Source organism: Drosophila takahashii, chromosome 3R, assembly GCF_030179915.1.
Source record: "Drosophila takahashii strain IR98-3 E-12201 chromosome 3R, DtakHiC1v2, whole genome shotgun sequence".
Lineage (NCBI taxonomy): Eukaryota > Metazoa > Arthropoda > Insecta > Diptera > Drosophilidae > Drosophila > Drosophila takahashii.
Genome location: NC_091681.1, coordinates 9,378,455 through 9,405,286, shown reverse-complemented (window position 1 = coordinate 9,405,286; position 26,832 = coordinate 9,378,455). Strand labels below are relative to the sequence as shown.

Sequence of the window (26,832 nt, the reverse complement as noted above, 5' to 3'; positions counted from 1 at the left end):
TATATTAAAAACCCGAAAAGAAATCGCACTGGCGATTGACAAATGAGGCTGAAAAATTCGCATAAATTAACAAAACTGCAGACAAGAACAGGAAGATGTTGCTGCCCTCCTTAGCCCCGAAAAGAAAAACAAGACGCGAAAGAAAGAAAACTAATTAAACCATAGACTTATAAATTAAGTAGTTTTAGTAGTCGCTGTTGTTGCATTTCCGAAGTCAAGAAACTTTCATTGGCAGACGAAAGTGTGCGCAATAAAGAAATTAACAGTAAGAAGCAGTTGGTTGGGAAGGGGTTTTTGGGAAGTGGTGTATAGTCGTATAGTCGGCAGATACTTCTACGCTCCACCTCATCTTACCTCACCTGGCTCACACTCTTAGCGCAATTTTAGTTATAGTCACTTTTTGTTCGTTTTTCGTTTTTGTTTTATGAAAGCTGCAAGAAATAAAAACTTCGGCCGAATGTACAGAGCGTGGCCGCATTAAAAGTTCGCGTTGTGGAGCGTTTTCTTGTTGTTGGTTCAATTTCAACTCGCAGCGGAGTCAGACAGCCCAGTTGGGCAATTTGGAAAACCATAAAGTGCGCTTTCAAAACGGCAAAATGTAGGAGAGGTAAATAGAGCTAAGTATGTGGAGATCCACACTCGGGAGTGTGATTCGGAATTAAACTTTTGCCACATTTAATTGCTGGCTGCAATTGTTTACTGTTTCTGCTGTTGCGCTAGCAGTTGCCAAAAAATTTGGCAAAACTGATAGAGCTCTAAAAGATTGGCTTTTACAATTCAAATTAAATTAGGTTCGTTTTGCACATCTGCCGAGAAAAACTCTGAGCATGCAGGTCGGTGATGCGTGAAACTCCGCGTCTAGCCCATTAAATTGCACACTTATCATGTGAACAGCCCCGATAATTATTGAATTAAAACTAATTGATGTGTTATACTCAGCTACAGATTTTACCTGAATTTGATTTTTTAAATGACTAGAGCCAATCCAAAATTAAATCATCACAATCACTTTAGAAACCATTGTGCAAAATATATGTAAGTTGGTAGGTATTAAATGATAAATAACGCTATATATTAAATAAAACTTTAAAAAAATAAGAAAATTCTTTTAAAATTCCATTTAGTTCGAGCCCACTATTTTCCCACCACCATTTCTTAAAATTCTTGCATTTTCACTACACATTTATTTAGTTTGCATCTTGAGTTTACATTGAAAGCTCTACACGTGTACAAAATCGATAAATATTTGCAGGCTTCTATTTGCCCCAGTATGTTTCCATGATGCCCCACGAGGTTCGCTCGTCGCTGGTATAAAATATATAATTTGCGTTATAATTGCTCTATAATATTGCTGATTGCACAGTGGTGGGGGCGGTGGATGGGCACTGCGACTGGGCGTTTGGGGGGTGGCTTTAGCACAGTGGCTCCTTGGCATTCGCTTTCCTGGCACAAAAAATCTGTCAACTCCGCTGGCAGCTCACTTGAGCTGCACCAGCACCATGAAGTAGGTGACAACTGCACCGAGAACCTGCGAGGCAGAGAAAGTTCGATTTAGCTTTATTTTCCCATCATCAATAAATCAAATGCAACGCACCGAGGCAAACAAATCCAAGGAGACGGTGAAGAACTTCGCCCCCGATATGCTCATGGCCTTCTGGCACTGCTGGCAAACGATCTGGACGAAGGTTTTGGCCTCCTCGGAACCATCGTACCAGTGGCACGAGTAGGCGGCCTCCATGACGGACGAGCTCTGGAAAATGCAAATATTGTTATAGAGGTTGCACCTGGAGTCCGGTCATTCATCAGATAAATTAATTCCTAAAAAATATCTAAATTCATTTTAAAATACTTAAGGTCCTATTTCCAAATACTAAAATCTACCAAAAGTATGTGCAAAACACGGCTGTCTATTAAGGCTCCTACATGTGTCCTTAAAAGAGTATCGGATTATTTTAAGCAGAGAAATTCTTGCAAAGGTAACAAAAATAAGTTATTTTTAATTAACAGTAATTGTATCTAGATAAAAATGTAATACGTTTAAAAATAAATGTTTTCGCGGTCTAAAATAAATGACATGATTTTTTAAATATTCGAGTAGTTTGAGCTGAAAAAAAGTCTTTATCAAATTTCAAGCTGCTGGATGTTGGTTCGATTTCTTCGTTATGTTATAAAGTTACTGTTCATTGAGGATTCTACATTCGAGACCTGTCCTCAGCTTGAATTATTTTAATGTTTAGGCGGTATATAATAATTGACATTAAACTTTCGAGATATTTAAATAACTTCTTTGTTCTTTGTTGTTGTGAACTGAGCTGTTTCAAAGGGATCAATTGCAATCATAGCTATAGCCATGAGCTATGATTCCAAAGTGCTACTCTGCTCTTTACGCTCTAAGCTCTATTTAAAAATATTTTCATTTTAAATATAAATGTTTTGTATTGTTCTTATTGTACATTCCTGTCTAATGATTTTTTAATTTCTCGTCTTTCAAAAAAGTAAAACATATTTCTTTAATTTTTATGAATTCGTATGGAACCCAAAAGTTGTATGTCCCTTTCATTGCCCCTACCCTAACTTACCTCTTCAATCAAGCGATTGCCAAAGATGCAAAAGTGAAACACCTGGGCCAGGGCATATCCCAGGTATCCGACGACTGTAAAGGCGTAGACGTTCACTCCGTTGATTTTCGTGGCCTGGTAGGCCAACAGGGTCAGCTTGATGGTTGAGGTCAACATGTGCAGCAGGAGGGCAGCTCCGTAAGTATCGCCAATGGCAGCCACCAAGCTGCAGGGAGAAGGCAAAAGGGAAAGGGGAAGGACGAGAACAGGCAATACTCGAGTCAATATTTTGATCCACAACAGCACACACAAATAGCTAAGCCAACTGTCGGACAGGACAAACAAGGCCGTCACTCTAGGGGCCCCAAACAATGATTGCAATTGTGGAAATAATCAAGTAAATCAAACAAGCTGCAGGGATCTGTCGAGCGACTAATAAATTAAAATAGGTGTTCAAACTTAATAGAATTTAATGTTTAAAGACATTTAGAGAACTTCGAATATAAAAAATAAAAAACCAAAAATATAAGTAACACATTCCCAACAGCTTATCCCTTTTATGTGCTTTTCTGTTTAAGATTTTATTCCAATGAGATTGAGTATATGTTCGAGTGACTTTGAGTTTTCTCGAAGTGAATGCAATTAGATTTCGGTGCCAGGACTTTCTGGCCCGGAATGCTGTATTTAAATCACCAGCTGCAATCACTCATCCTCACAGTGGCCCTCTTCAAATTGTTGGTCAAATTTGGCCAGATTTTGAACTCACCGCACCACGTGCTTGTGCCGCTCCACCCAGTACTTGATGGCACTGCGCACCATCATCTCCTGTTTTTTGGTCAGCCCATTGGGATTAGCCCCGTTCACCACCCCGTTGCCACCGCCCCCGTTTCCGCCGAAGGACTGCAGGGTCGAGGGTGCTCGAAACTGGGCGCCCCAATCCGCTTTCGAGCTGTATACGCCCGACATGTCCATGTCGGTGGCTGGATCCTTTTCTGCAATTAAAAAACAGCTCGTTGTGGCGCTTTTCAAAGGGTTTACCGGTTCAGTACAAATGTAATTTCACTAAAATCTTTTGATTTGGTCGACTAGTATAAAATGTATTATTTTTATATGGTAAGAGCTTATTAACTGCGCACTGATAAAAAAATCAAAATATTTCCAATTCAATTGAAATTATTTGAAATATACAAATTTTACATTTAAAATGTATAGTCAATTTAAATATTTTAAGCTTTGATTAATATATGAAATTCTTCTTTTTAAAAACGTAAAATATTTAATGTAAATATGAATCTAATACATTGGACCTTAATTGAAATATTTTCAAATTAAGAACTGTAAAAGATCTATCAGAATTCAAAAATGTTTATCTCTAGAACGACAAAAAATCACAATTTTTATCTATACTAGGGCATACAAAAAAATTTCCATTTTTTTTTTTGCTTAATTTGAATTTTGACAGAATTTGTAGGGTTTTTGAAAATTTGATTCAGGAAGGAAAAACTCCTAATACTCACCTTCATTATGGATTAGCTCCGACTTGGAGTTTGCCGATAAAGACCTGAAAAGGGCCGCCGAATTCGGCCTGTAGGTGTCCAGTGAGGCAGACAGCTCCATCAGGGGCTTCATAATACCCTTCAGGTGCTGCAGCTGCTCGCAGGCGAAGATCAGCCAGGAACAGAACATCACGTCGCAGAGATTCGAGTGGATCATCGAGAAGAGCACGTAGTAGATCTGAAAGGCGAAGCTAATCATGTAGAACAATCCGTGGCTGGCGTTCCACGGATAAAAGGACTTGATCGGCAGCCGAGGGATCTCCACCGGAATGCTAGAGTTCGTTTCGTGATCCACCACCATCTTGACGCTGTCCCCGAAGAAGGTGATCGTGGTCCAAGCGGTGGCCGAGGCTACGGTGGTTAGCATCACCAGGAAGAACAGCTTCCTCATCTTGGCCAGGGCAATCGAGTGGTAGCGAGCATCTGATTCGGCGAACAAGGGATGCGTGTTCACCTGATTCCATATATTTAAGGTTCTGCGAAGGGAAACACGTTATTATATTAATTAGCTTTTAAAATGTCTCTTTAGTGCGATATGATATGATAAGGAATAGTAAATCAGTTTTCAATTAACATTGTTTAGATGACTCCTACACTCATAGAAATTTTTACCCTAAATCGCCCTAAAAAACTGACTTTTCGCCCGTGGATTTAGAAAATCGCCCATAAATCGTATCCGCTGGCGATTCGCCCGTGTATTTAGAAAATTTTTCTAAAAAATCCCTATGGAAATTTTGTTTAATTTAGGGTGATTTTTCTTGTATTGAGAAATATTTTCCTATTTTTAGGGTGATTTGCCCTAAGTTTAAGGCGTATTTTTCTAAAAGTAAGGGCGAACTTTCTGTTTTTAAAGGCAAATGCCCTAAAAAATTATGCAAATTAAAAAAAATCGTGTTTGAGCATGCTTAACTGAATTTGGGAAGCATGAATTTTAGTCGTGTATATTCTGGGAACTGGGACTGCTTTAATTAAACAACACCGACGGAGGAGACCGTTGCATATTATTGTATTGGTGTGTAGCTTATATGGGAGCTGCGTTAGGAGGGGGGCCCGATCTATACAACACAGCCGTTAGAACTGAAAAATCATGTTTGTAAACGAATTAGGGAAATAAATATGAGGAGAAAAAACAACTTACTTTTTTTGGTCATTGCGAGAATCGAACCCACGACCTCTCGGTTTAGAGTCTAACGTCCTACCGCTGCACCACAGACCCATCGCGCAAGACAACGAACAAACTCTGCAGACATCTTATTTTCCTGAGGTCTACGTTATAATTTGACTAAAGGCAACTAAACCGAATATTTTTTTCCTGACGACTGTGACAATTAGTCCCGTTTTCTTGCCAGCAAACACAAAGTATGCTTTTAACTCAGAACTCCCATACGTTTTTAAGGTTTAAAGACTACTTTAATTTAAAATTCGGACGAAAAAATGTCCTTAGTATTATAACGTTTACAAAAAAAAAAAAAAAACATAAAAAACAAGTTGAATCACACAGGGTTCGAACCCACAACCCCACGACCTTAGTCCTCATATAGCAAAGTTGAAAGCGCAAGTGATTAGACCGCTGGGCTACCGAATTTCACACTTTTGGAGTGATTTTTAAGGCGAATCGCCCTTGTATTTAGACAAATTTTAGAAAAAAAATTAGGGCAATTCGCCGTTGGATTTAGAAAAGGTCAAAACGAAGCAAATCGAAAAAAATCGCCCTAAATATTAGAAAAATAGAAAAATTAACCCTAAAAATATTTTTTTATGGTCACCTGCCTTGAATTTATGGCAAATTTGTCGTGAAAATATAAAATTTTTCTCAGTTCAATGGCGAAAATTTTTTTAGGGCGATTTTCTAAAATGTAGAAAATTATTTTTATGAGTGTAGCGGTTTGGCTTATAATAAACTTAAAGCAAGAGGTAATAGTTATGTAATCGATATCAATCAATCAATCAATGAAACAAATCAATACAGATGGACTAATTTAAAGAAGGTGTTTAAATATATAATTAAATGTTTTTATTTATATATTTTTAATTTCCGTATTTGAGGTAATTTCAGAAATTGCATTACAAAAATTACTTTTGCATACTTTTATGTTCTTAAAAATATAAGAAGATTTTTAAGTTAAAAATTATTTCACTGTTCTTGAGTTAAGTTGAATCGCCAGTCAGAAGTATATTTAAAAGATGCTCATCATTTTGTTCTAAGAACAGCTCAAAATAAGAACATTGGCGCTTACACGGTTCTTAAGAACGAATCTTCTCAATTCAAGAAAAACATGCTAGGAATTTTCTTTCTGTGTAGTTTTTGTACCTCTTGCCAACGAACTGCCGTTCCCAGTTTCTGACTCACCTGTAGAAATTCTTCTGGTTGACGGCCAAGTAGATGAACTTGGTCATGCAGTGGGTGAAGAACAGGGTGGTAATCGTGTTGCCCGACAGCTCGTTCACCTCCTCGGCGTTCAACGCCATGTTGACCAGGATAAAGGCGAACTGCATCAGTAGGAGCACCAGGTGTACCGAGGAGTACACCTTCTTCATGAACGCACTGCCACCCGTGAAGTTGTGCATAAACAGGCCCGAGTACTTCATCGCCCGTATATTGGGCATCAGATCGGCCACCAGGCCCGTATACTTGCTCGGCTGCATCGAGGTTGTCATCCTGCGGAGCGGTGGAAAATGGCACGATAAAATTAATTGGGTTTCGCCAATATAATTAGCAATTATTGCCAATGGATAAATTGATGGTAGAGCGATAGCGGAATCTTTTCCATATTCCGTCTGTGTGATTGGCCTTGGTTTGTGTGCGCCTCAAAGAGGAAATCCTCTCCGAAAATTAATCGATTTCGCATGTTTTATTCATACTGGTATAATGCATAATGCGGCGTTTTAATCGGCTGAATCGTTGGTGCCCGTTTAGCTTTAAGTCAGTACTTCTTATTTAGGTTGCCTTCTCTCGAAATCATATGGCGTGTGTAAAGTTCCTGAACACACTGATAACCCGACTAAGGGCTAGCTCTGGATGTTAAATTTAAATTTAGTTTGGTGTTTAAAGTTTAGTGTTTAAAGCCGTCTTTAAAGTTAACAATCGGACTAGAAAACTCAAACTCGTTCAACTCAATAATTTAAATTCAACATTAAATTTAGACTTGGAATAACAATTTGGAGGTAAAAGTGCTTTTAATTTTCTGGGTTGTTTATATCGCCATTAAAAATTTGAATATGTATTGGTCACTTATGAGTATAGAATCGTAATATATTTATTGTTTCAAAGTTAGTACTGAAAAGCTTTGAAGCGCAGAAGATTACCTTGCAATTAAACCTTAAGGAATACAAATGTAATTGTTATCTTATAACCGCGTGTTAACTGAGTGCAAGTTAATGCACTTCTAGGCAAACATTTCACGCACTGAGGCGAAACCGAAATTATTTAGAATCTAACGAGATTTCAAAAACCGGGACACAGTTAACCTGCCAGCCGGGCGTTGTGGACGTTAATGAAATGTGAAATCTGGAAGGTTAAAAGGCTCTGCCCGACAAGTGATTGCTCCTTCTGTCGGCTAGCTCGTCACTTTGCTGTACATAAGGACGTGTACTTTGGGGCAGAGTTCCCACGGCTGCAGCAAGGCCACGTTCAATCGGAGCCCTGAAACTTTCACTCCGACCCACACATGTTAATGAAAATATATGGGTCTTGGGACTCAAGCCCGCCTTGGAGTGCTTAAAAATTCAACTTTTTAGCCACGTCCGTCCATGTGATGGGTGCGTGGCAGACGCCGAATTCCCACAATTAAATCGAACGCCCACGAACTTGCCGACCGCCACTGTCGCCGTCTCCAGGTCTAGGACTTTGGCCTGGGCCCTGGCCCTGTCCACGTGGCGTATGCGCAATGGGGAGCGGAGACCGGAGAAGGCAGAATGGGATATGGAAATACGCTCCTCTAGCTCCTCTGGCGTAGCATCTGCGGTATCCGAACTTATGCAAATTTTAAAAGCATCGATTATTTTATTATGCCTGTTTGTATTTGTTGGCCTTAAGTGCCGAAGAGAAATAGGGAAAGGGCATTCCGCACCCAGCCGCTGCCACGGAGCCTCCCCCGAATCGCTGACCCAAAAAATAACATATATACCCATTTGCATGGAAATGTGTGTGCCGGCCTGATGGATAGTTGGTCTTTGTTCATTTTTCGTTCTCAGTTCGAACGCACCGAGGCTCAATGGTCGCAGGAAGCCAAATCAAACAGGATATCTTATTACACACGTTACTCGTCGAGTAAAGGGGTATATTGTATTCGGGGAAAAGTATGTAAGACGCGAATGGAAGCGTGTTTGCTTTGAATTCACAGGAACAGCCGTCGTACTACCTTCAGCCGAAAAAACAGTTTTTTGATCTACTACAGCGATTCCTCTTGTTTTTAATATTCAACATTAGGGATATATGATAACATCAAGATAAAATGTTTCTTTAAAACAATAGGCAGGTATTTTCGTACATAAAAAAAAACTCAAGGCCGGAATGGTCTGTGTATGCAAACCCAAACTTCCAATCAAGTTTTGACAGTATTTAAATAAAGTCAACGTGCCAGGAACACAATGCAGGTTCTAATACGATTATAATTACTGAAACACAATTGCAACAATTGCAACAATGTGCCGGAATGTGAATGTGGACAGGATTTGCTGGGCTTGTTGTTCCCAGAAAGCAGTTACTTTACACAGCTCAGATGGCTTAAAACTCACACACATAGTTGGGAACGCAGACACAGATGTGGCAGCTCATGGATTATTTAAATGCAAGAGACTCACGAACACCAATTAATACGTGAATGCTTGCCTATGTGGATCTGTTTTTTTGTGTGCGGGGATTTAACAATATTGATTTAACGTTTAATCACTCAAAAAATTATTTTTTCTTAAATATAGAAAAAAAAAATTTTTCTGTGCTTCAAAAAAATATTCTATAAAGAGGAAAAATTTTCTAATCTTCAGAAAAATTTTCTAATCTTCAAAAAAATTCTGAATTGAACGAGTTTTTTTAGAAAATATTTTCTGAAATACAGAAAAATCAATTTTTTTCTAAAGTATAAGGTTTATTTTTCTAATCATCCTTTCTTTTTTTGAGGGTTAAAATCGCCATTGATTTTAGAAAAAAAAAGACTGAACTTTTCTAAAACTAAAAAAAAATTGCCATTAAAATTATAAATATTTCTACATAATAGAAATATTGTTTTTCTAATAACAGAAACATTTTTTGAAGATTTTTCTAACATTTTGAAAAAAATGTGTGATATTAAGAAATATTTTTCTAGAAAATAAAAAATTTAACCGTATTTGATCGATTTCCTTTCTTATAGACTTTTTAGAAAAGTTTTTTTTAGCCTAAGAAAAAATCGCTATTAATCGAAGAAAATTTCCGGGATTGGTAGCCTAGGGGTCTAACGCGTGCGTGCATGCATATGTTATTCAAGCTTGCGGCTGCAAGAGTGAGTTCAAACCCACGTCGAGACGAAAAACTCGTGGTGTCTTTTTGTTTTTTTTTTAACACTAATAGTTACATATTAATAAAAAAAATGTATTGCATTTTGTTTAAGTTTTTCAAATTTGAAACATTCAATTACTGTTACTATTGAACCATAATAAATAATAAATATATAAATATTAATATTAATCAATAAATATTTAAAAGTAAAATTAAATGATAAACTAAAAGGAATAACCAGAAGAAAGCCAGATCAATTTGAGTAAAAATAGGAGAACAAAATGTGAATAGACTTTGTACAGCGCCTCACGTGATGCTTCCGTGGCGTAGCTAGTAGAGTGCTTGACTGCAAACTGTGAGGCGCGAGCGGTTAGCGGTTCGAATCCCGCGTGCGGCGACCAAGATGTTTTTCTCAAAATAGTAAGTTATTGGGTTTTTATATTTATAATTTGTAATTTGTACACTCATTTCAGTTCCAATTTGAAACCACCCATGTGCTCAATTAAAGGAAATTAAAATAAGGTGACAAACAAGAAAGAAAAAAAAAACAACACAAAGGCCGTGGCGTCACAGAAACAACCGGGTATAATTCCGAAGCCCGAAAATAGATTTTTGTATTTTCTGAATTTCAGAATTTTTTTTTTTTTTATTTAAAAAATATTTGTCTATATTTAAAAAAAACCGTATTTCTATTTTTTAGAAAACCTTTATTTCTAAATTCTAAGAAATAATTTTTTACTTTCTAGCAAAATATTTCTAAATTGCAGTCTATTTTTTTTTGATTTTTAGAAAAAACGTCTTTGATTTTAAAAACCTACTTTCTTTAATATAGACAAAATCGCCAGTAAAGCAAATTCATAGGCGATTTTCTAAAACCAAGGGCGATTTCAGTCGATTTTTTTTTTGGGTGATTGGTCTGAACTCATCCATGCTACCGAGTTCCCGCACAAAATTCCCCCTTTTAGTCCATCGCTTTGGTTGATTTATTTTATGGGCCCTGGCTGAAAATTTAATTACGCAGATGCGTTTGGCTCAATTAGCTAGCAACGGACATCGTAAGCCCTGCAGCATTTTAACATTAATTATTGGGCTAACTTAAAATGAGCAGTGGCACGTACTTAATTTAAATTGCAATTGAAACGAATAAACTAATGAGGTTTAATTTTTACAATTCCCTTTGTTGTGGGCAGTGCATAAAATAGGACAGATATCAAAATGTATCTCTTACAATTACACCCAAAAAAAAAATCGACTGAAATCGCCCTTGGTTTTAGAAAATCGCCTATGAATTTGCTTTACTGGCGATTTTGTCTATATTAAAGAAAGTAGGTTTTTAAAATCAAAGACGTTTTTTCTAAAAATCAAAAAAAAATAGACTGCAATTTAGAAATATTTTGCTAGAAAGTAAAAAATTATTTCTTAGAATTTAGAAATAAAGGTTTTCTAAAAAATAGAAATACGGTTTTTTTTAAATATAGACAAATATTTTTTAAATAAAAAAAAAAAAAATTCTGAAATTCAGAAAATACAAAAATCTATTTTCGGGCTTCGGAATTATACCCGGTTGTTTCTGTGACGCCACGGCCTTTGTGTTGTTTTTTTTTTCTTTCTTGTTTGTCACCTTATTTTAATTTCCTTTAATTGAGCACATGGGTGGTTTCAAATTGGAACTGAAATGAGTGTACAAATTACAAATTATAAATATAAAAACCCAATAACTTACTATTTTGAGAAAAACATCTTGGTCGCCGCACGCGGGATTCGAACCGCTAACCGCTCGCGCCTCACAGTTTGCAGTCAAGCACTCTACTAGCTACGCCACGGAAGCATCACGTGAGGCGCTGTACAAAGTCTATTCACATTTTGTTCTCCTATTTTTACTCAAATTGATCTGGCTTTCTTCTGGTTATTCCTTTTAGTTTATCATTTAATTTTACTTTTAAATATTTATTGATTAATATTAATATTTATATATTTATTATTTATTATGGTTCAATAGTAACAGTAATTGAATGTTTCAAATTTGAAAAACTTAAACAAAATGCAATACATTTTTTTTATTAATATGTAACTATTAGTGTTAAAAAAAAAACAAAAAGACACCACGAGTTTTTCGTCTCGACGTGGGTTTGAACTCACTCTTGCAGCCGCAAGCTTGAATAACATATGCATGCACGCACGCGTTAGACCCCTAGGCTACCAATCCCGGAAATTTTCTTCGATTAATAGCGATTTTTTCTTAGGCTAAAAAAAACTTTTCTAAAAAGTCTATAAGAAAGGAAATCGATCAAATACGGTTAAATTTTTTATTTTCTAGAAAAATATTTCTTAATATCACACATTTTTTTCAAAATGTTAGAAAAATCTTCAAAAAATGTTTCTGTTATTAGAAAAACAATATTTCTATTATGTAGAAATATTTATAATTTTAATGGCAATTTTTTTTTAGTTTTAGAAAAGTTCAGTCTTTTTTTTTCTAAAATCAATGGCGATTTTAACCCTCAAAAAAAGAAAGGATGATTAGAAAAATAAACCTTATACTTTAGAAAAAAATTGATTTTTCTGTATTTCAGAAAATATTTTCTAAAAAAACTCGTTCAATTCAGAATTTTTTTGAAGATTAGAAAATTTTTCTGAAGATTAGAAAATTTTTCCTCTTTATAGAATATTTTTTTGACGCACAGAAAAAATTTTTTTTTCTATATTTAAGAAAAAATAATTTTTTGAGTGTAATTAACCTATTAAACTGTTAATTTATATGTCACTTGATTTAATTTGTTTTATTAGTACGTAGGCTGAAATATCAATTTGAGATAATTAAGTTCAAAAAGAATCGCCTACATTAAATTAAGTGCATATATTAAGTAACGTATTATGTGCCCAGATATATAGGCAACAGTATTTTTCTTCCACACCTAAAGTGTCACATTTTAGCCAAAACAAAATGATTTCCATTAAGCCTGCCAAAGGATAATGTGGATCTCCTGGATGGGCACGCAAAAACCACAAATACCCCATGTGAAATGCCACAAGCAGCAGCAAAAACAACCACAAGTTGTAAAACAATAAAAACTCAAAAATAAGCATAAAAAGTTATTTGAGCAATCCATCAAATCGGTCATAAATTACGAAATCAATGCGACACACACGCACACATAATAAAAACTCGCTTTCACGCACACTCAGAAGCCAGCACCGACACATTCATGGGGCGCTACAATTTTTTATTAAGCCTACGAAGGAAAAATTAGAAATCAATACCAAGCGAGGACAGAAAAATCTGTTAAATGACAAACAAAAAATGGCGAAAACAACAATTGGTTACTGTGTGTGTGCGGGGTCCTTTCCGTCCTGTGTGCCTGTGTGCGTATGTGTCAGCATCAGAAATTATCCGCTTTATTTTCGGACTGCCCGTAGCCCTCGACCTAGAGAAGCTTTTACCAAAATTTATGGCTATGCATAACCGACACGAGAAAACAACAACCGATTGAAAATACATGTACCCGTAGGTGCGTGTGTGCCGAAATTTCAGAGTGTGCGAGTAGTCTGTGTGTGTGTGTGTGTCAGGCCATTAGAGAAGCAAAAGAAATGTTGACATTGCCATAAGAATGGCAAAGAAATGTGGGAAATGCGAACAACAACGGGCGGGCAGAGAAAAGCGCAAGAATTATTATTATTTATTCCCGAGTTTTATAAGATTTCGGAAAAGAGGTGCTGGGCGGTCATAAATTCTATCCTTATACATATATTGTGAGGACACAGGGAGAATTGTTTATAACTAAATAATATTGAGAAAGAAAATAAAAACATCTTTATTCGAGAATAAACTTGAAAGAAGACGCCAAACGACCAATACCTGAAATTTATTTAAAAATTTGATAAATAAAATTTAATCGGGTAGTCAGCATAGTTGTATTCCAAAAAATTTTAATGTTTTATTTTTATAATATTAAGTTCTTGAGACAAATAGCAGTTGGGGATTTACAAAGTGATGTATTTTTAAATTACTAATAATAATAATAATTATAATAATAACTGTCATTCCACCCCGTAATTGAGATAACTCGCCTAATAAATCGTATCTCTATTATCTTACTACACAAAAAGCTGCTCTGTTTGAATACTATAATATTTTCTGTCGGTGCATCTGTGCCTGTGTGCATGCGAGTGTCACTCCTTTTGTTGGCCGCTGACAGGCAGACAGATTCCAACCGGAAGTCGAGGGAGGCGGAAGGAAGTGCCTTCGTGGCTCCTTGCCGAGACAGTGTCAAAAGTTTAACTCTAGATTTATTTGCCATTTAATGCCGTTACTACCACTCCCGTGTTATGCAGGAGTTATAAATCTCCCAGTTGTCTAAGCAGGTCAATGCTCAGGCCAACTTCCCGGCGAGGGCGAAGCATTTGGCTTCTCAGATTGCAACTGCACCCAACTCACCGCCCCCTGTCACCATTTGGGGCCAGTGTGAGGTTTGTTTGTTTGCTGCCTGCCACAAAGTTGTCAACGCGGCAACTAAACGAGTTTTGGTCTTGTGGTGTTCTGCATAAGTATGTAGTAGTGTGGCAGTGCTTGTTGGTGGGCTTCCATTGTTGTCCTTCTGCCCGAATTTCGAAGTTGTTTTCCCGCAAAGGCGCCTGCGCTCGGAGAGTAAAATATGGGATGAGAGAACGAGTGGTACAACATCTCGCAGTATAAGAGATTCGGTAGAAATTCTTTGACGTTGCCATCACATTTTAAATTATATAAGGGCTGGATATGAGATTATACTGTGGTTAAATTTCTTTCAATTACACAAAAAACGGTCAAAATATATATAACTCTGGAAATCGATATAAAAATTGTGTTAAATAACAAAATGAACCATTTACTAGCTAACAGTTTACAATTTACAAAGCAATAGGAAGATATAAATAATAAATTTTAATCTCGATTTATTTTCCCATAAATGGGTCTAAGGGCACCCGACAGAAATAGAAAGCAAATATACCTATATATGCTTTAAGCTCATTACTAACTTCTATCAACGTACTTCCTATGGAATATATTCTTCGATACTGATTTAATTATACGTTTATAAGGTTTAATATTTTTAACATTTTTTGTTTTTCATTAGTACAGAGTATTTACTATTCTTCATTTTGTGATGAGCCCAAAAGTACGGAACCATCTGGCAGCCCCGTCAACTCACGTGCGTTATCTTTGACTCGGGGAGCCTGTGAAATGCAACAAGAGAAGTGCTGGCGCTCTCTCCCTCGAAGGGATGCGCTCTTTTGCCAAGATTCGTATAAGAAGTGAGCGGGGCAGCAGGGGAGAGCAGCAACAACAGTCGAAGAGCCAAAGAGGCCAGCCACTGTTACGGGATCTCCGCTTGGGCCAGCAGCACACAACGAGCATGGCGACGAAAGGCAGCCAATGGCTTCGATTGGAAGCCAGTCAAAAATGGTCCATCGACGGGAGATGAACAGCAACGAGAGCAGCATCCGCCAGCAGATTCGCAAGCCAAGTCGCTGCCAAAAGCCAAAACCAAAGCCAAAGCCAACCGAACCGGGCCAAGTCTAAGAGAACGTGTGTGGTAGTGAAGTGAAATATACGTGGATGTGAGTGTAAGTGTCGGTGCTAGTGCGTTTGTATGGGTCGCAGGACCTCCACCCCTCTTCCCCCAAGGGCCCCACTTGAAGCCAGACAACGACAGAAGTCCACTCCTTTGGTCCTAGTTCTTTTGCTGCTGCTTGTTAGTGTTAAAAGCACGCAGCTTCGCGGGGCATGAGTGCGCCAAAAGAATTACCACTGCTGCAGACACAACTGCCCCACATACACACCAAAACAGCCAGGGAGATGGAAATGAAAATGAAAATCTCCGAGGAGGAGGCCCGAGGAAATGTCATTTGAATAGTTAAGGGGCAGAGCAGCCAGGAAGGAAAACATAGGCAATATACACGTATTTCGTGGGCCCCAGCCCGATTTCGGTGTGTGCGCTCGGATTTATGCAGCACTAGTTACATAAGCCATCATCATCATCGGCAGCAGCAGCAGCATCTGAAGACAGCCAAAGGCATCGTTAACATCAGCCAGCTGCCATAAGTATGCTATGAATTTCGCTTTGCATGCGTCGAGCAGAGCGATACTAGATTCGTGGAAGGGGGAGTGCTGCGAGGGGAAGATAATGCCGCCGATACAGCGCCAGCAATGAAAATCGCATTAGCATTAGGATGTGATAACAGCTGCTGCCCGCCCATCAGCTGGCGAAGACAACAGCACTCGGGTTCTGGTTCTCCCACAATTACCAGGGCAACAATTGTTGTTCAAACTTTGGATAACGCATACGCACTGTTGCACTTGAGTTGTGCCCCAGCCGAGGACAGTCGCTTTCCAAAACGCCTCGGCCTAATCATTGTTATTGGGTGCTAAGGGTTATCCAAGAAGTGGCCGCACAATGCCCAATGGGGCATTGAAAGTCAGTTTGGTTGGGAGCCGGTTTTTATTGGGTAATGTAGACAAAGAAAGGCGAAAAGTAACCAGTTTGAAGAGCATAATAATGCAATTATTTGTTGCTTAGTAAAACATGCCCATACCATAAAAATATTGGCCAACATTGAGATTTAACAGTCTATTGGTAATACTATATTTTAGATAGCTTGTATGTGTGTTAGTAACACTAAAAGGTGTCAAAATATATACAGGCCTGTTCCAGTTTTCACTCGGAAGTGAATTTGTTAACATTATCGGATTTCCCTTTAACAGAACTAAATTTCCCTTTCTTGTTAGGGACATTTTATAAAATTTCCCATTGGTCCCTGCGCAGTTTTGAAAGGCTCCCGACAGAATAGTATTAAAAATCAGTGTGGGAATCATAGTATTGTAAACTGCAAGAGCATACAGAGATGCCAAAGTTGAAAAACAAAGTCCCTATCAAATGTCCCCGTTCAAATTTCACATGAAAAAATGTGGTATTCCGAGTCAAAACACTTATTTCGTTAATTAGGATAAATTATCTTTCTTATAAAAAAACCATTAACCTTATCGGATAAGTTTAGAATAAGTCCCAAGGAAATTCAAACTTATATCCATACCGTGACAACTCTAGGCCATTTTTACCAAATCCGAGCGGAATTTAGAACAAAGGCGGCGGATTTGCATTAATTGTCATAGCTAGAATTTACCGGGTTTTAAGGTGCAACCACAAAATAATTATTAATAAGTCATATATGCAAATAATTTCGATTCCGATGATGCAATTAGGAACCTAAAACATCAAGGAATTGCATAAAAATATTATTGACTTATAAAGCTTTCGCGAAGTATATTTAAAGAATTAATTTTTATACTGCCGAATTTAAATCCGCCTGTCATATGCTTTGCGGAAAGTTTCCGTGTGAATTTATCGGAAGTTAACAGAGTAACAACAGAGGGAAATTCGATTCCGTGCAGTTCTTTCGGAAGTGAGTCTTGGAACAGGTCTGGGAAATTCGAATCCGTGTGAAACTTTCGGAAGTGAAAACTAGAACAAGGCCGATAATGTCTGATATATATTGTGAGAGTAAAAACTACAAAATCTAAAACAAAACCAATAATAAAATAATTGTAAATAATTGATTTGACGAAAGAAATGATAATAATGAACAGATTCAACTTAGGTTACTATATTTCCTAAGTCTATATCGATATGAAGGAAATATTTTAAAATTATCTCTTCGCTATTTATCTTGGAACCAAAAATTACACTATAGCTAGTTAAATATCTTTCAAATTAACAACATTATGTTACTGATAAGAATAAAATATAATGAGTTAATTTAACTAAGCCTTGAGCAAATTGAACATTATAGATAAATTATCACACATTTCTGTTGATTGTGAACCATACCCTTGCGGTTAACAGAAATACCTAACGATCAATGCCTAAGCTCCCTAACTTCCCCTAAGAGCGTGGAGCGGTACTTCATGATCAAGTTTATAATGCGGTCTCCAAAGACTTTAAGGTATTGGTACTGTTACATTACACCTGCGTAGGTAAGAAGCTGCACGATTTAGATGAAACACAGTTGCAGTTAAATGTATGTGTATCTCCAATTCATTAAAAGGGAATTCAAGTTACTTAACTCCCGTATCAAAGACATTTGCTTATCTGCAATTTACAGAGCTTCTTTTCCTTTTTTATGACACCTTTTAAAATGATCGTCAAATTTGCTTCATATCATTTATATAATGCCGGTGCACCTAATTCCCGCAGGTAGCAAGTGAGACTCCTGCCTCCAGTAGCACCATTTGAAGTCGGAAGCTGCATGGTTTTCGCATTTTTGCCACAATCAGGAGGAAGCTCATTAAAGCCAAAAGCAACAACGGCAATACTAGAAATAAGCTGAAAGTTTTCCACCAAAGGAAAAGCGGGCTGGCGGGGAAAACGCGGGTAGTGGGCAAAATGGGCGAAATGGGGAACGGGAAAGCTGAAGCCGAAGCAAATGAGCATAGTCTAGCACAGCGTGTGGGCGTCTGTGTGTGCGTGCTGGGGCGTGGCAAATTTGGAAGCAGAAACATGATAAGGTCTCAAAATGTTACCACAAAAATCCATTGGGAAGTACAGAACATTTCCCATTCTGGCCGGGGCGTTGGAAAGTAAACCGCAATTAAATTTGCATTAGGCAATAAAAACAAAGCGGAGTGGCCACTTGTTGTCGTTGTTGTTCTTATTGTTGTCTCCGCAGCTAATTACAAGAATTTTGCAGCAGTCGAGCCGAGCGGGATTAAAAAACAATAGATATGCCAGGACTGTAAATGCCTTTTCAAAAGTGCCACAAACACATGTACATAAAATAAAATAAAGTAAAAGCAAAAGCAAGAGCGACGTTTACAAATAGAACACAATTAAATGATATTATGCTGTTGCCAACATGAGTAGAAAGTCAGCAAAAAATTTACCCTGAAAATAAGCTAACAGCAACACCCAACAAAAAACAAACTGCGAAAAAAAGAAAAAGTTGCGAACGGAAAACAAAATAAGAAAATCATAATGATGATGGATTAACTGTTCCCAGTTGATGTTGATGTTGTGTGAGTGATAAAGCGAGAGTGTGGGAGAAGCAGCGGAAGTCGCAGCAGCAGCAGCAGCAACATCAACACAGCAGCAACATCGGCACAGCAGCAGCATTGCAACAGCAGCAGCAACAGCAAAAACAAAATCAGGTTAGTTATTGTTACTTCTCCTCGACTTTTCCTTTTCTTTCCTTTTCGCGCTTTCCTTTGGTCCTCGTTATATACCATTTTTTCCGGGTTTTGTGGTCCACTCAGCGGATGACCACAGTTTGTGTAAATCATTATTTATGCATTAATTATTAAAATATACACACACACAGATCGGCACTGGCAGCTGCCGTCAGCGGGTGGGGAAAAGTCATTAATCTTGGACAGCTTACACGGAGGTTTTCGGTTTTCTGTTTTCGGGGGTCAGTACATAAGAAATTACGACCGAAATTAGGTACGTGGGCGAAGAGTACTGGTTAGCTGGGAATATTGAGTGAGTGGAACGGACTCGGACTCTCCCCTCACTTAATTGAAAGTTGGCAGTGGCAGAATCCCTTGTCGGAAATTTTCATGAGAAATCATGGCAGAAATTCTAATTGCTGCAAGGAATTTCAATTCCAAAAACTTTGCACAAATCCAACTGAAATTGACAGAAGCTATGCTCCCATTTCGAAATCGGGCTTGCCTCCGTTTGACCTCAAATTCTTCTGTACACTTTGGTTTCAGTAGAGGTTCCTGATTTGAGTAAAGGCAAAATATTGATTAATTGAAAAGGCAAACCAATCATCATATGGCGGTTGGGATATCCTCTTCAACTCTTAGCTTAGAATTATTTGAGCGTAGTCTGATATTATCTTAACCATCTTCATTGAAAATTCCGGGAACGATTCTTCTGTTCAAGACTTACATACAGCGTACGTGATGAACGCGAGATGATTTCCAAATGGCAGATTAGATATCACTGAATAATTTGATGGGGTCCCCGCGGTATTTTTCTATAAGCTTCTCAAACAGTAAGTTTAAGGCAATTAAATTTTATTTGAGGTCCCTTTCTTTTTAATCTCATTATGGCAGTAAATGTTCGCCCCAAGCCATCTTATCCACCCACAAAGCAGCCAGAACTGCATTTATACATTTTCTTCTTGGGAGCTCTCCAGGAGCCTGTAGATGCTGCAGGACACCAAAAAGTTTTTCAGAGAGAAGAAACTTGTCCAACTATACTAGAAAGTTATTTGCGAATGTTTCGTTTTCTGCACTTTCTAAGCAAAAGTTGTACAACCTCCAGATGAAATCGCATCGAGCAGAATGAAATATAATAAAAACACGCTCTGAGTTTGCCTTTTTGATAAACAATTCAAACACGAAGCCCACACACATGCGACTGCAGATGCAATAACAGTTTTGGCCAAGACTTTTCAACTAAAGAGCTGTGTGGCAAGAGCCGGAGGATTTGGGTAGTCTGGTAGTCAAAGACTAATGGCAGAGAAGAGTTGTTTAGTGAAAACATTCAAGTGGCTAGTTATTATCTACCGGTGTGTACAGTTTTGTACCTTTGTTCATCGTGTATACACATGTGTTCCTGATACCGACCAGGAAAAACCCATGAAATGTGCAATTAATTCTGCAACTAACAGGATAGTAGAGGGAATCCCCTGAAAGTGACGTTTTCCTTGTGCCAGCTGAAACTGCGAGCGTGCGTTCGTGCCATTTATGTGTGAGCTTGGCATCGTGCCTAGCATTAAAGAATTTCCCAATGAAGTCATCCCCATCCCGGGGAAGGTCCCCAGACCAACTCCATGATAGCCCAACATCCTTTGAGTCCCATTAGGAGCGTCTGTGGGAGGGGTGTTTATTTCTGTAATTGTTGTTGTCTCGTAAATTACAGTTTTTGCCACAGTCCTTTGTCTGTCGCACTGTGCACTAGTTTGAAAATTAATATAGACGTGCAAAATGGCTGACTCAGCAGTCTGCAGTATCCTTCCGAGCCGCATCCTTTGTATTTGCATTTGAAATTACACTGTCGCAACTGTTTGCCAGAGCCAGGTGAAGCTCTTAATGTTATTAATTCCCAAACAGGCAGACGGTTTTGGCCAAAAACGAGATGGAGAGCGGCCAAAAAGCACATTTGCAAATGGAATGCCAGAAGGCCCAAGGAGAAGTGCATTAAATTAAGTGAAAAGCGTCTGACTTCAAACTTTTAGTCAGTCTATTAGGCAAAATGGTACTGCACAGTCCCTAACTAATCTACTTTATATGCAAAGCTCCAGCCATCCAAAACTCATCTGAATTGAGTGAAATAATTGTTATCCAAAGGCCATTGTATGCTAAACCAAAGCCTCTTAGAAGCTTTGGATGGTAGAACATTTTAAGCTGATTCAATGCGTTCAATTTCAATGCAATTGACCCGAGTTCGGGTTTGGTTGGAAAGCTCATTATTCGGATTATGCAGGCAGATATTGTCTCTTAGTCGGTAAATCTCACTTAAAGCTCTTTGCCACTCGCAAACAGACATTCGTAACCAAAAATGCATTCCTTCTCTGAACAAACACAATGGGAAGTGCCGTTAAATAAAGACAATCATAAATAGTGTCATTTGTATTCCCATTAATATAATAATATTTATTGGAGATAGCAAATATGTTCGCAAATCGGAATTATTACCTAGGGTACAACTTTAAATAAAGTCTTTTGCCGTCTCTACAAAAAATCCGTTTACTTCAGCTTAGCACACAAAACTTAATCATTCCTGAAATTAACAATTCCCTTTTGGGAACCTACAACATCTGTCGCTAACGCTTTTTCCAGAAAGTTCTTAAAATTTATAATTAAGATACAACAGGAAGGGATGCCGGGGATGTATATCGAAGGAGAATTATTTGTCTAAGATATCGCTAGGTTGGCAATCAAAGGCAATTAACAGGACAAAGGTCCGAAAGCTGCTTAGGGAAATGACAGGGCTCGATCCCGCTCCACTCGCACCTGGCCTTCCATTACTCTCACCCCTTCAAACCAAACTAATTTTGGCTACGCGTCTCTTTTATTTTTATTGGTCGGGGTCTTCTCAGAGAAAAAGGAGTGAAACTGCCTAAATGTTTGAGCAATTAAAAAGGGTCATCCTTAAGAGCAAAAAGAAAGCCCTAGAAGAACAAAACAAAGTGATTTTTTGTCGGACCTTTAAAGTAGACCTAGGCAAAATATATTAAGTGGACCTTTGGTTACCCTTGCCACTATCTTTTCTCTCTTTCATATTTATAAACCAAAATGTGTATCAAATAATTTTAATTTATTATATTTGGAACTAGTCATTGAAACTTATAAAGCAACAGTTCTTAAACGAAAAAAATTTATAAAAATTAATTTAAAGGAGGAAAAAAATGTAGAATTTCAATAAGGTTTGGTCTTTCACAATTCTTTCAGTTTTGCGAGGGTATCGCAATCATTCGCGTTAACAAAAAATTCAGTTTTCGCTTTTTCCGTTTCTTGCCTTTTTTCCCCCTCCCCTGTCCCCCTTTAGCGGACTTTTTGTTTGCCTGAAAATTGGTTTAATGGCCAAGCGCTTTGGCAAACACATACACAGTCGAACGCATATTGGGGCAATTTCGTGGGAAAAGCGGGCAAACGAGCGACTAAGCCAGCGACATGCTCCGTCCCACTTCCTCTGTCAAAGAGGAAAAAGTGCGGTGCCACTGAGTAAAATAAATAAATGAAACAAAGCAAAACAAGCTTAACAACAACATGGAAACTTTACACAAACTTTTGTCCCATGTTGTTGCAGTTGTTGCTGGCCGATGAGCCCGATAGATGTGTCAATAAAATCAATATTTGCCTTGCCTTTGCGACTAAATGTTCAATTAGCGCATCAATCAAAGACGCTTGAGCGAATCAAATGGAAGTTCGCTTGTGTATTTGGGCCACTTGATAACGGGCTTATGTGATGATTTAGGAGTGAATATTAACTGTGTGATTAGACCGCAAATATTTAACTAATTAGCTAATAAGTTAAGCCCACACAGAGCAAAATGCAGTGTACTCAGTAAATTGAGTTCAATGGGGGGAACTGTGGTAAACAAATTCTGTGGGCTGATCCAATTCGGTAAGTAAATCTGTATGCATTGAGTTAAGCTCCTTCTTAATCAAAAATCAACAGAAGGGCGTTGAAGTCAAATATATTTGCCAAGAAAAAAGTATTAAAATTGCAATTTCTTTATATCGAGGAATTTTTAAATCACCCAAAACAAATTATTGAACTTAATTTGTTGTCAGAAAACCAGGAAAGCAAGGGAGATAATAACTGAGCCCTTTCGAATAAATTATTAATCTCTACAAAATACTTTCGAGGCATTGTTATAAGTAGTCCAATTTACCCAATTATATTCTTGCAGAAATGGCCAATTTAAACTTATTCCGTGATCAACAACTTTGATGATATGCAAATTGCTGGCCTTCCAAGGACAATATTCCCCGCTTTTGTGGAGCCTTCACATTAGATATGAGACGGATTTCGCTCTGTGATTTATCTTGTATCTGATTTTGGTTGGCTTTCGTAAGCCAAGTCTTGACTTGCACTTGCACCACACAATGATATTGGTCTTGTGCTCTTAGTCAAATAAATGGGTCGACCACTGGCCAGCCTCAACTCAATTGCTCGGTTCGTCTGTTGATGGCGATTGCACGTAATGCGATTTTAGCTGCATTAACAGGACGAGCGAAATTGCAATCATTTATGCGCATTTAAAAGCATTAAGCGCGTAGCAGACGCATTAATCATACGCCACATGTGCCCCTCCCCTTCGCCGTCGTCTGCTTATCGACAGGGCTGACTTCGTGGCATGGGTAATCATTTGCCATGTTGACTGATTTGCAGCAGCAACATCAGCTCCCTGGACATCTGCTGCTGACCACGCAGCATCGCTTTCGTTACGACAGTAGCAACCACTGCACACTGGGCCAGGTTGATTTGATTTACCGTGAATTCCATTTTTGTTTAACTCTTTAGGAAGTTTGTTGTTGTTACACAATAAAAAACGATGGTCGATTGTGGAATCAATTTTGACGTAATATGCGGCATATCAATTCTATATTCTAAGTAGGCCAGTTCCAAATTCGAATGTGCCTTTCTCCCTCCATAATTTAATGGTAAAAACAATATGCGTATAAATACCTTTTTTTTTGTGAGAACCTTTTTTATATAATAAAGCAAATATTTTAGGTGCATGTTTGTCCTATCTACGAATTTATTTCTGGGTAGAGCCTTAATAGCTTTAGAAAAGATCAGTGCTGCCAAAAAAAAAAGCAGATGTGGAATAAAACAGAAACAAATTTCAGAACAGTTTTTTCTGAAGTAGGTACAGAAGTTATAAGTTTCCAGAAAACGGCTCGATAAGTAAAAACATTTACAGATCTGTCCTAAAAAAGGCTTAAAATGGCAGCCCTCGAAAAAAATCAGGGAAGGATAAGTATCGAATTTACTTTGAAACTGATATTATAAATCACTATTATTTTTATTGTACAGAAACAAATAAACAAAAGCGGGGCCAGTGTGCCTCGCTGAAGCACTGCCACAAAGTCGCACAAAGTTATGCAATGAAACTTGCCAACTGAGAGTGCGTGAGTCTGAGTGCTCGTGTGAGTCCGTGATTTCTGTATTTTTGCCTGTTTCTGAGCGAAGGCAAATTTATGGCTAAATTTATGGGGCCCGAGACCCCTCAGAGGCTATCAGTGTACGACCGTTCATATATAGTACACCCTCCCGGCCGTGTAAATATTCGTGTACACTGTACAGTGTACTGGGTCTCTGGCGTAAATAATTCACTGTGCATTTTTAACATATTTTCAATTGAATAATTTATTACCACAGAAACAACCTTCTGCTGCAGAAGACAAATTACCGGGTCCGCTATAGCTACATTAGCTGGTGTATTTGATTTTTATATAATTGACACTCTAAAATTTCATAGTTAGTATCGAAGAAAACGAAACGGAAATATTTTTAGTTGTCTGGAAGTAATAAATGAAATTAAAGGATATGAACTTAGTAGCGACTACAAGGCGTGGGTTTTTTTTACATTTCTGCTACTGTACCTACGTTTATTCAAATTAACCGAACATTGACTAAAACTGTTTTACCGTAAAAACTTAATATGTGCTTTATTGTGGAAATAAAGTGGTGACTATAACGTTTAATTAATGCTCGACAATTAAAATCGGAACAGTAAGAAACAACCAGTTGCGCTGTTTGCTCGATTTCTGGTGGAAAGACTTTGGTAGAGCCAAACATTTTAATTACACTTCTGAATAATTTATGCTTGCCACACATGCAATATTTTTAATTACTTTGTCGACTCATTTATTTTTGGCCACAAGGCACAAAAATTTCCAAACAGAAATGTGCTGGTCGTTTTATGCAGCGTTGATTAAATTATAATTATTATAAATGTCCATCGTTTGTGGCTAATTTAATGAGCCAGGCTGTTATAAATAAATTGTGAAACCTAATTGCTCAAAGCATTCTTTAAGGCACAATTTCGGACCAAAACTAAGAATTCAGAAATCGAAATTGCTGTAGTTCAAGCTGAATGAAGAAGGGTTTTATATGTGCATCAATATAACAGTAAAACTTTAAACCTTTATTATCATTAATGAGATTATCTTTAAAAGCTTTGACTTACCTAACCGATAAAAGGCTAAAACATACAATACCAAGTTTATGCTCCCTCGAAAAGTGCCCATATTGCTCATACGAACCGTTGCCATAGTCTTATGTTACTTCCCATTAGGGAACTCATAAGTATGATGCTCCCATAGGACCCACTCACTTATCCATGCTCATCCACTTGATATTCGGATTCCTATCGCCACTTGGCATTGACCCACAAATTGCACAATTTTCGTTAACTGCCCAATTTGAATGTCACCGAAGTTCATCGAGGACCCATCAGTGGACCCGGTCCGAGTTCGCTGCCTTCGATAATGTGTCTGCTCACTCGGTCAGTGGCACTTATAAATAAAACACAGATTTGTAGCCATTTTGTTCAACGAAAAAATTAACTTAATTTGAAATGCGGCGGTCCAAAGCAGAAAAGAGAAAACCGAAGCCAAAAGCCCGCAAATATTTTTACGCTTCAGCGCGTTGTGTACGTGTATGGCAACGCGTATGAGTGTGGGTTTGGTTGCCTCGACTATGAGTGTGTGTGTGCTCTCTTCGTGGTGTGAGGTTTCCAACATTAGGCATGCATTCAAGTTCTTAGGAAAGTTGCCCCAGTGTCTTGGGCCGAGGTCCCTACTCCCCCGAGCCAGTTAGGATCGCAAAACTTGGGATGTTAAATGGGCGTGGCATCGTCTGCGCCACATACACGCGAAACTCGTCTTTTGACGGAAAATGTGAGGAGCTTTTAAATGGGTTCTGGTTTAACTGGTTTACTAATTTAGCCGATATAATGAAAGCAAGTGCTATTTATTTCTTGTACATTCGTTTAGTTGAAGTGTGTCTAATTGTGATATTTAATTTTAGTTGAAAATTTGTATATTTTTTCACAATTAACTTGTATAAATTAAAGATTTATATGCACTACCTAAATAAACACGAAGTAACTGCTTTAGATTAGTGGCGGATCCATGATTAAGTGGTGGGGGTATTTCAAAACAATTTTTGTTGCATACTTTTTGAATACCCAATAGTCTAAGCATGAAAAAATATCCATTCCTAAAAATATAAGAATATTTTGATTGTACATACATATCAATAAATTGTATTACTTTTGAATCAGGCATATGATTGCTTTTTATTAATGTGACCGTACTTCGCTCAGTGTAGTCAGGGCGAAGCGAGTTATTTATAGATTTATGCACCCTCACGCCCAGTCCCAAATCATCATTGCCGCAGGACTCGGGGCTTTGGGCCAAAATCGCTTTGGGCCAGCAAATAGTTAATTCGCCATCTGTGTGTGCTTGTGGACTGCTGGTGTTTTTGTGGACCCGTGCGGATGAGCTGTAGTCCACATTATTGCAGCGCGACTGAGCAAACTACTTTGCCTGCGCTGACCCTATTTCCTTCTAAGCCACTGGGGGAATCTTTTATATGCTCTTCGGTCTCAGCTTTCGCCTGTGTCTCGTAACGTGTCCTGCCTGGGCCAATAATTAACCCCTTTTAATATCGTAGATGTAAAAAAAAAAATACTCGGCTGGTTTTGTGTACATGTATACACTATCTTCCCTGACAACCTTTCC

The 26,832-nt window shown here is 38.0% G+C and overlaps 1 protein-coding gene and 1 long non-coding RNA gene across 5 annotated transcripts in view; one reads left to right on the top strand and one right to left on the bottom strand.

Annotated features, from left to right (window-relative positions):
* Positions 1 to 1,161: 1,161 nt before the first annotated feature.
* Positions 1,162 to 18,319, bottom strand: Orco (odorant receptor co-receptor). 3 transcript variants are annotated; one of them, XM_070217724.1, is made up of 7 exons: positions 18,145 to 18,319; positions 6,465 to 6,773; positions 4,076 to 4,590; positions 3,325 to 3,550; positions 2,580 to 2,784; positions 1,595 to 1,750; positions 1,162 to 1,528 (listed from the first exon to the last, which is right to left on the bottom strand). In XM_070217724.1, the coding sequence occupies exons 2-7, from the start codon at positions 6,770 to 6,772 to the stop codon at positions 1,478 to 1,480; spliced, it is 1,461 nt and encodes a 486-aa protein (XP_070073825.1). In that variant the 5' UTR covers position 6,773; positions 18,145 to 18,319; the 3' UTR covers positions 1,162 to 1,477. The 3 variants fall into 3 exon arrangements, with proteins under 3 accessions (XP_070073825.1, XP_017009993.1, XP_070073826.1); XM_017154504.3 differs by lacking the exon at positions 18,145 to 18,319 and adding an exon at positions 7,421 to 7,587; XM_070217725.1 differs by lacking the exons at positions 6,465 to 6,773; positions 18,145 to 18,319 and adding an exon at positions 5,253 to 5,593.
* The window catches only part of LOC138913626 (uncharacterized), a 25,665-nt gene continuing 13,611 nt past the window's right edge, over positions 14,779 to 26,832 (top strand). The window contains exons 1-2 of one of the 2 annotated variants that reach the window (XR_011419434.1): positions 14,779 to 15,191; positions 18,315 to 18,768. This is a non-coding gene — a long non-coding RNA (uncharacterized lncRNA). Of the gene's footprint in view, positions 15,192 to 18,311; positions 18,769 to 26,832 lie in introns of both variants that reach the window. The other variant, XR_011419433.1, reaches the window with a different exon arrangement.